Raw genomic sequence first — 11,278 nt, forward strand, 5'->3', positions numbered from 1 at the left:
ATTTATTTTTTTAATGAAGAGCATGGATGAACCACTAGGAGGCATAAGATATATAGCACCAACATTCATTAAAATCATATTTGGGCATCAACTGGAGTTTCTGGTGTGCTCTCTGTCTGTTGTTCGCGAGTGATGACAAAGTTTAGAAGGTGAGGGTCTAAATTTAGCAACTTTTCAGACTACCGCAGCAACTTTTTCTTCCAAAAGCACCTAGCAACAAATTTAGCTATTTCTAAAAAAAACTTTAGCAACTTTTGATAAGTGATTCAAAAGATAAAAAGGCACACATTTACCATCTAAATGACACAAAAAGAGGAAACCAAAGATGCCTAGCTGTACACACATCACGTGAATTAAGCTGCAAATGTTCAATTTAATAATAATAATTGAATAATTGTTCATTTAGTAGCTTGTTAGTAGCTTGTACATGTGATTGTTGATCAGCTAGTACATGTAAGAAAAATATCTAGAAAACTGGAAAAGGTACTAGTTATTTTACTAGTACTAGTAAGGGAAACATCAAACTGGATTGTTCATATCCTGTAGTGAAGCGTTATAAAAATGAATAACGCCTTCCACAGTGCAGTGCTCTATTACAGCCGCTGGCTTCACATCTGGTTCTACAAATGATTCTTTGTTTTATTTTTATTGTTTATAAATAATGGTCATTGTCAAAGTCATTCATTTGTGTCAGTGTACTGCCACTAAAATTATTCAAATAAATCAAGCATAAATTCATAAATTAAATCTGTGATCTGTCTATTTTACCTCTGCCTCAGTCCTTAGACTGTTATTTCATTGCCAAAGTTAATTTGATCTTAATATATAAATTCCGATTTAAAAAACTGTCGTGGTGAGAGGATTCTAACTTGAACACCTCTGATTCAAGATATCGACAGATATGTCTGTGATTGGCTACATTGCTCAACGCTGCAAAAACAAATTGAAATAGAAATTAGCAAACCATAACGCACTGGGCTGCGTTTCCCATAAGCATCGTAAGCTTAAGTACATCATAGACCCATTGAAACCAATGGAGCTACAATCAACTTAAGCTTACAATGCTTTTGGGAAACGCAGCCCTGGATAGTTTGCCAAATCTGCAATAAAATGCCATTATTACAGCTTTAACTGAGAGTGCTATTGATTTCGTTTGAGGGTGCTTAGCACCTTCTAGCTCCCCCGTAGAATCGGGCCTGCTCCGATACAGTGCTTCAATGTGAAATGTGTGTTTTTTTTTATACAAGCTTCAGAGCTTCCGTGTTGAACGTATCATCGCTACTGCAGACATGCGTGAGAAAACAGTGACACTCACTAGGGAAGGGCGATATCTTATCGTTTACGATTGACCAGTAAGAATTCTCCCCACAATAAGAATAAGTCTTCCCGCGATATTACTATTTGATGACATATTTCTGTGTGCGACAGTGTGGGAGACATGGTGCAAGGCGGATGTGAAATTGAGGAGGAGTTGATCACTTTTACAATCTGGAACTGGTTTGGTCAGGGCTGTACTGTACAGTGCGACAAAAAATAGGTCTGAGCCGAACCCTGGTTGAAATAACTTATTTTTGTGACCAAATTTCTCCATCTCCGTTGTGCATTTTATTCAGCTATAACTGGATTTTCATGGAGTGTCGACAGTGACATTACTTCTGCGATGCATATGTGTAGTTTCTGCGCAAGAGTGCCCTCTGGCTTCCAGTGTGAATTAAACAGTCATTACATTATGCGTGTACTCAGTAACGCTCACAACACCCTGTTTTGGGTAAAAATAGGAAAGATAATTATTTTCTCTAAGAAACAGGATTCCCTAAATTATCGTCATTGATATCGTTATCGCAATAAATACCAGAAATACCGTGATATATTTTAAAGCCCATATCGCCCATCCCTAACACTCACCAGGAAGCGCTCCAGCCTGGTTCCCCCGGCGCTCCCTATGAAGATGCCGGAGCTGGGCTGGAAGGTGAGTGGGTCTGGACTCCTGCGGAAGGCCACGCGGTGCTGCTCCTCACAGTCCATGTACAGCTTCACCTCCTCCCCTTGTACAGCCAGCGTGAAGCGCGCCCAGCGGCCCGTCAGATCGCCCATCTTGAATGAAGCCGCCTCCTGTGTGTGCGCGGCCCCGGGCTCGGTGTAGTACATAACCACGCGCTGGGACCCGTCCTCCACCGGCGCCAGAGACACTCCCAGATGGATGATCTTCTGCAGCGCGTCTGTGACGGCGAACAGCACTCCTCCGTGCCGAGAGCTGGGTCTGGCCGTCACCACGATGGAGAAGTCATGGTAGAACGGGTCGGGGATGAAGGAGCGCGTCAGTCGGCCCACGTTAGCGTCCGGACCAAATCTATATGCCGGGAAGCCCTCCAGGCCCGTGACGAAGGACACAGATGGCGGCAGAGGAACGCCGATGAGCTCGGTGAGGTCCAGCTGAGCGCTTGAGTCCCGCTCTGCACAGACGGAGAACAGAGTCAGTAAACGCGTCCGGACACAGCCGGACGCCGGGATGCAAGATATCAATATTATTGTCCAAAAACATAGACCTAACCCTATCCCTGGTGAACGTGATTTCACCAAGTACAACATGTTCCTGGATTAAAGGGGTCATCGGATGCCCATTTTCCACAAGTTGGTATGATTCTTTAGGCTCTTAATGAAAAGTCTATAAAATACTTTGGTTAAAATTTCTCAATGGTAGTGTAAAACAACACCCTTTTTACCCTGTCAAAAACAGCTCTGTTCACAGCGAGATGTTTTGGTGCATGTCCCTTTAAATGCTAATGAGCTCTGCTGACCCTGCCCCTCTCTTCCGTGGGGTGACGAGCCATCCTAATGAGACTGTAAACTTTAGCCACATTCGTCATGGAACTTGCTAACTAGCATATTACTAGGAAAGGCGATTTGCAAAGATTCATTAAAAACTTTACACTGACTTCTGTTGGTGAAGCTGGATCACGAATGATTCTCGCGAACATAGACACATTTATGTAGATCGGGGAGCATTCTCTTCAGAAACAATGTAATCCACTGCGTCTTCAGCGGCTCAGATGTCGGGAGTAAATGACGACTGCTGTTCATTATTACATCCAGCAACAGAACATCTCAATCTCTCAGGAGTCATTCTTGTCTACATCTGCTCCGGCGGCGAAACAATGGCGGACTGATGACAGCTCACTCAGGGCGGAGCTAAGGTAAAACTCCAGTGTCAATCAACAATCGTGGGAGGGGCCTGGGTCTGTGTGACATCACACAGCCAACAATCTGAGAGCAGCTTGATCTGAGAAAGGGGTTATCATTTATCGTGATTTTAAAAAAGCACTGGGGGGATTTTTATCATTGTAGGGTGGTTGTGTACACACACTGCCAACACACATTTCAGTTCAAACAACTTGTAAAAGTGCATGTCGCATCCGATGACCCCTTTAACATCCTTGTTGATCCTGGAACAACATTCCAATCAACCAATCAGAATTGAGAGATAACCTCAGGAAATCTCAGTTTTAGGCTTACGATCAGAGTTAGGTGTTTCTACACCCTTGTTAATCAGCTATCATTTCCCTCTGATATTAGGAATAAATTATGTGTAGGGTTAAGTTTAGGGGTTGGGATTGGGTTAAGTCTATATTTGTGGACTGTAATGTTGATCCAGGAGCATTTTGCACTTGGTTAAATCACGTTCACTGAACAGAGCCGTTCTAGGTCATTCTGAGACACACGGATGAGTGGAAACATGTACACCAATAATAATAATAATCGTAATCAGTGAAAATGCTGAGTTGAGGTGCTTGTTTTAGCTCAATTCTAGGGCAAAATCATCTCATTATAAATATCAAATAGTTACATCTGATTAAAAATGGAATGTGTTAATATCTATTAGCATTTCACATGACAACCTCTTTTGACAACAGACAGAAAAATTATCTTATTAATGACATTATTTTTCTGAAACAGATATATAAAATATTTTTAAAAACTATCTATCTATATAATTATTTTATTATTATATTTGGGGTTGGTAAGATATTTTCATGTTTTGGAAAAGGCCTCTTCTGCTCATCAAGGCTGCATTTATTTGATCAGTGAAATATTATTAGCTGTTTTCTGTGTGAATATGTGTTAAACTGTAATGTATTTCTGTGATGCGCAGCTGTATTTTCAGCATCATTCCTCCAGTCTTCAGTGTCACATGATCTTCAGAAATCAGTATAATATGCTGATCTGCTGCTCAACAAACATTTCTGATTATTATCAATGTTGAAATGTTTGAATTCCATCCACAGACTTCACAATGCATGCTTTACAAAACAAAAGACTTTATTATAAGCACACTTTCCTTCTCTAGTATTTCTTTACAGTCTCGGTCCTGCTAATACTTCATGCCACAATAAAAGTCTTTATAATCACACCATGCATTTTCCTGTTCATGTGCTGAGATCCGGCGAGCGGTTCTGCAGTTTTATTAGCGCACACATTTGATCCGGGGCTGTAAACTGCCTCCAGGCATCCCTGCAGCTCCTACAGCTTCACTTCAATCGGCTGCTGTTTTCAGAAAAGATCTGATTGTTTCCCTCACAGATGAGAAACTAAAACAGCAGCGTCTGCCAGAACTACTGTACCACGGTGGATCACACTTTAGCTTCATTTACATGTAACCAAATCAGCCGAGCACACCGAACTGAGCCAGATCAGAACTGAAGTGCACACATGGCCTTGATTAGAGCGCAGGAGAAGCACAAACAATCAGCCGCTCTGTTACCGGCCCATCATCTGAAAGGGGTTAGTGCTGGAGATCTGGACCACTGGCTCTTCAATGGCACACTACAGCAAGACATGCCATCTTAGCACTCACACAACAGCTCAACGGCGGAATGAAGAGTTTATGCTCATATACTAATGACAGTTCAGCTCGGTGAGCTTCAGACTTCAGATCCCGAAGGAAAGGAATCTCCCAATGTTTTCTTTTACATGATATATAAAGCAGGCCAAAAACCAATTCATGAGTCATATCAACCAGTGTGAGTGTTTATGCACACGATCTGATGCAGCTGAGTAAATAAAACCAATGAGGAGATTGTGAAGTCAGAAACCTGGCGATAAGAGTCTACGCAGACGCCAAATCCAGCTTCAGCAGTTACGCTCACTAACGAGTGATATATAATCGACATATATATGATCCGACGCAGCTTCACTCATAAATATGCTTCATGTTATTAGTCAGCTACACCAATTATCCTGTGACGTTGATCAGAGGCTATCGCAAGGAGACGCCGACTTAATAAACCCAAGATTCCCATCAAGCTCAGGATCAGGACTCCAACACAGCTTTATACAGCAGTGAGAACAGTGAGATATCACCTGCTGTTAAGTGGTTGTCAAAAGTGAACAGAGACACCTGATGCAGTCATTCAAACAAGACATTATTGTGAGAGTTGAGTGTTTCCAAGTGAAATGCATAGACAGAACTCGGCTGTTGACTGGATTGTGAAAAGTGAACGCTGAAGACTGGAATGAACGCAATTTTAATTAATAACACATTGTCTAAATAAATAAATGTATTCACCGATAAGTCATTCACACTAAAACCAGTAACATGTATTAATTTCACGCAGAATTGACCTTTTAGAAAGAGTAAATAATAGGCACAATGGCGTGCATTTAAAAGTTTTACTAACACCTTGAGTTTTTCATAAAAACTGCAGTTACAATTATTCATACAATGGATAATTTATAAGCTGCATTACAAGGCATAATCCATGCATTAAATTCTTTTATAATGCATTAAATATAAAGGTTTCAGGTAAAGTCTTACCAACGTTTATTTACATCTTTATATGCATGAAAGCATGCATGAGTTTGGAGACTTGTTTACATCAGTGAATACGTTCACAAGCACAGTCTTACAGTGATAATAACCTAATCACCTAAGCGTAATAACCCGATAATGTGTCATCATGTAGGTCAGTGTTTTGTTATGCATGAAAACACACTCAATGATCAGTAATCTGTTATTATTTATTTCCATGTGCACACTTGTCCCTTCATGAATTCTCCATAGATGTGCCCGATAATACGATTTCAGCAGTCTGTTGTGCAACTTCGCCAGTATGAAGACGTTTGGGAACGGCGTGTATTTCTCGGAGCAGAGAGGTTCACTCCAGACCAGATGAAGACTGGACAATCAAAGGCTTCTGGGTAACACCTGAAGGTTTGAGTTACTGGCTCTCGGTGGGCTGAGGTCATGAGGAACATGAGAGAAAACCACTGAGGTCCATGGAAGTGACCGCTGTGCTGTTTGTTAGTGATGAAGCAAGCGTGACGATGAAACACGGATTCAGAAACAGACCCTCGGCTAAACGTAGAAGTACAGCGCGAGCGTGAAGGTCATCGCTGACTGCGCAGCTCCTCATCTGTCTAAGCTCGTGGATGAAGTGTTTTTAGGGAGAAAATGAGCAGATGCAGCAGAATGAAGGGATCTCAGTCGTCCAAAATGAGGTCTTGAATTTGGCAGATTGTGCGGCACAGGGAGGAGTGTTAAACTCAATCTATAGACACTCCCATGAGCCTCAGAGGAGACGACCTACATGACGGAAAGGCCTCGCTTTATTCATGAGCTCATACACCAGAACAGCAGCGGAGCGACTGGATCGGAGCACCAAATGCTTAACCAAGACTAAATAAATGAGTAGAATGTGTAGAATGTGAATAATATTCCACTGAGCACAAGAAGTTCAAAAGAACAGCATTTATTTGAAACAGAAATGTTTTGTAACATTATAAATGTCCTTACTGTCACTTCTGATCAATTTAATGCATCCTTAGATAAAAGTATACAAAACAAATTCTTACTGACTCCAAACATTTGAACAGTTTCATGCTATATTTAATTAAACTTGATGAAAGCTGAATTAACTAAACTATATCTCATTGTATTGTAGTCTATTAAAGTGCCACAGATCTTTGCTGTCAGTCTTCACAGATCCTGTAATATCAGCTGAATCACACACTGCGCTACAGATTTCAGCACCAAGCTAAAGAACAAACACACAGCTTTCATTTCTACCAGCAGCACATAAGCAAGCAGAGCGGCATGTCTGTGGTTCCAGACTGTCCAGCGCTTTCACTGAGAGAGCAGAGCTGGATAATTCATCACCGCATGTTCACAGAAAACCAACACTAAATGTCACTCAGATCCTTAAATACGTCACTGTGAAATATGTCGTTTCTCAGAAAATGAGTTTCTTCTGGCTGGTTGTTTAGTGGTCTGAATCAACAGTGCCAATGGAAATCAATGGCATTTTCTTTCGAGAACCACAAATGAGACTCAGATTTTGGGAAACATTCGAGCGGTTCTTCAAACACAACGGCTCATGGACTGTGACTGGAGACGTCTGCTGTGCTCTGGAATAATCAGAAATCACTCACTGAAAGCCTGATTGGTGCAGACTGTGCCGTTACGAGTAATAAACGGCTGTAGCGGAGGAAAGCGTGGGTCATTATCACACTGAGCGCCTGGCAAACACACACACGCCGCTGTGAAACACAGACTGGAAGTAGCACAGGTGTGTCGCATGCAGAGCATCATGGGAACGCTAGGTTTACTCACAAACATTCACAGACTCCTGCCTGCTTTTCTCAAAGAGTAAACACACCGGAAGCACAACTCACAGAGAACCAGTGACAAAAGCAGCGCTTTATCCAGAAACGACTCGCTTCACACTACTTCAACACGGACTTCACTTAAAATGCTTCTTATTAATGTTGTTTTAACTGCTATTTTTGTGCAATACCAGTACATTATTCAATTCATTAATAAAACATACTGTATGTGCTGGCCAAAACAAAACTTACATTTTCTTATAAATAGATTTTTATAAATAGTGTTATATAGGATACTGTATCATTTCACAATGTGTCCTGTATGGAAGCCTGTCTCCACCAGGGAATAACTAAATAAAAACCGTAATTGTGTTTTTTCATCTCACATTTGTCTTTTTTTTCTTGCAATTGTTTTTTTTTTCGACAAAAAAATTAAAATGAAACAAGTAACTTTGACTTTATATCTTATAATTATGACTTTTTTCTTGAGTTTAAATTTCACAATTCAGTTTTTATTTTTTTTTATTTTTCTGAATTCTCATAAAAATTACTTTTTCAAACAATTCCCAGTTTATATTCAGAGTTTAGAGGTCAGAGGCAATTCTGAGAAAATACACTTCAACTTGGGAGCAAAAAAATCTCTTAAGGGTCAGATACTGTATAAAGTTAGGACTGTTCAAAAAATAATAATTTTGTGTTAATTATGAGGAAAAAAAGTTGCAATTACCCTTTTTATTTTTTTATTCCGTGGCCTGCTGTTGGGGCATGTTGTCACAGAAGGTGTATTTAATTAACTGCATGAAATTTTCTGTGCACTGATGTTTTGAGATATACAGTAAAGTGTGACAACTAGCCCCAGTCTCCCCCACTAATGACTGTCCTCAGAGGAGCCTACAGTCTTCAGTCCTTCAGCTTCACATCAACACAGATTTTACTTTCTTTGACTGTTCTCCTCATAGATGCAGATCTAAATGTTTAACATACATTTTTCATGTTTCTTTTGCTAAAGCATGCAAACTTCAAAACATATCCTGCATGCATGGTGTCCAGATTCTTTGTATTACAGTGACTTGATGAAGTCTGAGATTCTGTGTGTGCTTATTATGACTGATGATGATTGATCATATTTGGCAGAAGATCCTTCTTTTAGCAATACTTCAGCTGTTCTGACCCTTTGCTAAAACTACGAAGCATCTCTTGAGTCCGACTGAGTTTCTGATGAATCGGCCGCCGGCTGCGTATGAAGGCAAAGCAGAAGCACAGAAGACCACGGGCCGATATCAGCCGCTGAGAAACACAAACACTGCAGATGCTGAGGAGGGGAAGGGAGCGTGTTTATGGTGGCACACGAGGAGCTGCTGACGGAGAGAGATCAGGAGCACATCTGTTCCTCTGTTCATTATGAGGATCTGTCACGACTCCCTTCACATCCACTGAGATATCACTCAGATCTGTTTCTACCTGAGCCAGCGTTACTGCACTGATATCAGCACTGTGCAGTGAGAATCTTATCTGCTGTCTCTGAAAGAGTCTCTTCGGCTCATCTTGATCAAAAACACTGTGAAATATTATTATAATGTAGCACATCTGTTTTCTATGTGAATATGTGTTAAGCTGTAATGTATTTCTGTGATGCGCAGCTGTATTTTCAGCATCATTCCTCCAGTCTTCAGTGTCACATGATCTTCAGAAATCAGTATAATATGCTGATCTGCTGCTCAACAAACATTTCTGATTATTATCAATGTTGAAAACATTAATATTGTTTGTGGAAACTGTCATGCATTTTATTTGTCAGGATACTGTATAATTTCACAATGTGTCCTGTATGGAAGCCTGTCTCCACCGTGGAATAACTAAATAAAAACCGTAATTGTGGTTTTTCATCTCACATTTATGACTTTTTTTTCTTGCAATTCTGTTTTTCCCCCACAAAAAAAAAAATCTTACAATTATGACTTTTTTTCTTGTTTTTCTTGAGTTTAAATTTCGCAGTTCTGTTTTTTTCCTTGTAATTCTGAATTCTCATAAATATGACTTTTTCAAACAATTCCAAATTTATATTCAGAGTTTAGAGGTCAGAGGCTGAAGGCTTACTGGAAATAAGTGCAGACTTAGGAAAAAACATTTCTGCAAGGTTAGTGTGAAATGATCATATCAGTCAATAAAGCTGCTTTTATTAAGTAAATACAGCATCAGTTTCCTTCTAGGTCAGTAGTACATGCAGGATTGTGGACAGAGAGATTCAGAAAGACAACTGAAGTTGAGGTTCCCGCCATGTAAGGTCAGAGAGTGCTGTGATACAAACAGATCAATAAACCCCTGACAGACGACACTAAACTGACAGAGCCTGGCCTGCAGCTGTATTTTCAGCATCATTCCTCCAGTCTTCAGTGTCACATGATCTTCAGAAATCAGTATAATATGCTGATCTGCTGCTCGAGAAACATTTCTGATTATTATCAATGTTGAAAACATTAATATTGTTTGTGGAAACTGTCATGCATTTTATTTTTCAGGATACTGTATAATTTCACAATGTGTCCTGTATGGAAGCCTGTCTCCACCGTGGAATAACTAAATAAAAACCGTAATTGTGGTTTTTCATCTCACATTTATGACTTTTTTTCTTGCAATTCTGTTTTTCCCCCACAAAAAAAAAAATCTTACAATTATGTAATTCTGAATTCTCATAAATATGACTTTTTCAAACAATTCCAAATTTATATTCAGAGTTTAGAGGTCAGAGGCTGAAGGCTTACTGGAAATAAGTGCAGACTTAGGAAAAAACATTTCTGCAAGGTTAGTGTGAAATGATCATATCAGTCAATAAAGCTGCTTTTATTAAGTAAATACAGCATCAGTTTCCTTCTAGGTCAGTAGTACATGCAGGATTGTGGACAGAGAGATTCAGAAAGACAACTGAAGTTGAGGTTCCCGCCATGTAAGGTCAGAGAGTGCTGTGATACAAACAGATCAATAAACCCCTGACAGACGACACTAAACTGACAGAGCCTGGCCTCGTGGACTCAGTGTGTTTGGTGGTAAACATCAGCGACTCTGCGGCCCACAGCTGTGTTTAAGCAGCTGAGAGCTCACACAGTGCTGAGAATTAAGAGCCTGCTTTCAGACCAAAGCCATTCAGAGCAAGTGTGAAGCTTTCCAAAGGAACAGGAAGAGGAGAAAAAGAAACTGAAAAGAATAATGGAACTGCTTGAGATCTTGTGTAACATTGGTGTAGGAATGACAGCTTTCAGGAAGGTTCCTGTCTCTCGTGAACATTCACGCCAACATGCTTGTAAAAGTAATAAAGGGGTGTTTCATTGCGATTTCATTTTTTAACGTTAGTTAGTGTGTAATGTTGCTGTTTGAGCATAAACAATATCTGCAAAGTTACAAAGCTGGAAGTTCAATGCAAACGGAGATATCGTCTTTTCAAATTCTGGCAGTTTAATGCCTACAAAAACGGCTGGTAGGGACTACAACGAGTTACTTCCCGGGTTCGTGACATCACAAACCCAGATAAACCCCGCCCTTGGGAAAAGGCAGCAAAGGGGGCGGGGCCATGCTGTGCTGCTTTAGAGAAGAGGAAGAGAAAACTAGGGGTGCACGTAAAAATAAAAAAAAATCTAAATCAATGTTCAAAAGCAGCGGTTCTTAATACTGTTCCTCGCGTCGC

General features: G+C 40.4%; 1 protein-coding gene across 1 annotated transcript in view; it reads right to left on the reverse strand.

The window, feature by feature from the left end:
* The window catches only part of LOC107566169 (collagen alpha-1(XV) chain-like), a 26,015-nt gene that overhangs the window by 4,001 nt on the left and 10,736 nt on the right, over positions 1 to 11,278 (reverse strand). The window contains exon 2 of the mRNA XM_016251547.1: positions 1,906 to 2,453. Coding sequence (XP_016107033.1) covers positions 1,906 to 2,453 — 548 coding nt within the window. The remainder of the gene's footprint in view (positions 1 to 1,905; positions 2,454 to 11,278) is intronic.

This window comes from Sinocyclocheilus grahami, unplaced genomic scaffold (assembly GCF_001515645.1).
Source record: "Sinocyclocheilus grahami isolate Dianchi unplaced genomic scaffold, SAMN03320097.WGS_v1.1 scaffold1053.1, whole genome shotgun sequence".
Classification (NCBI taxonomy): domain Eukaryota; kingdom Metazoa; phylum Chordata; class Actinopteri; order Cypriniformes; family Cyprinidae; genus Sinocyclocheilus; species Sinocyclocheilus grahami.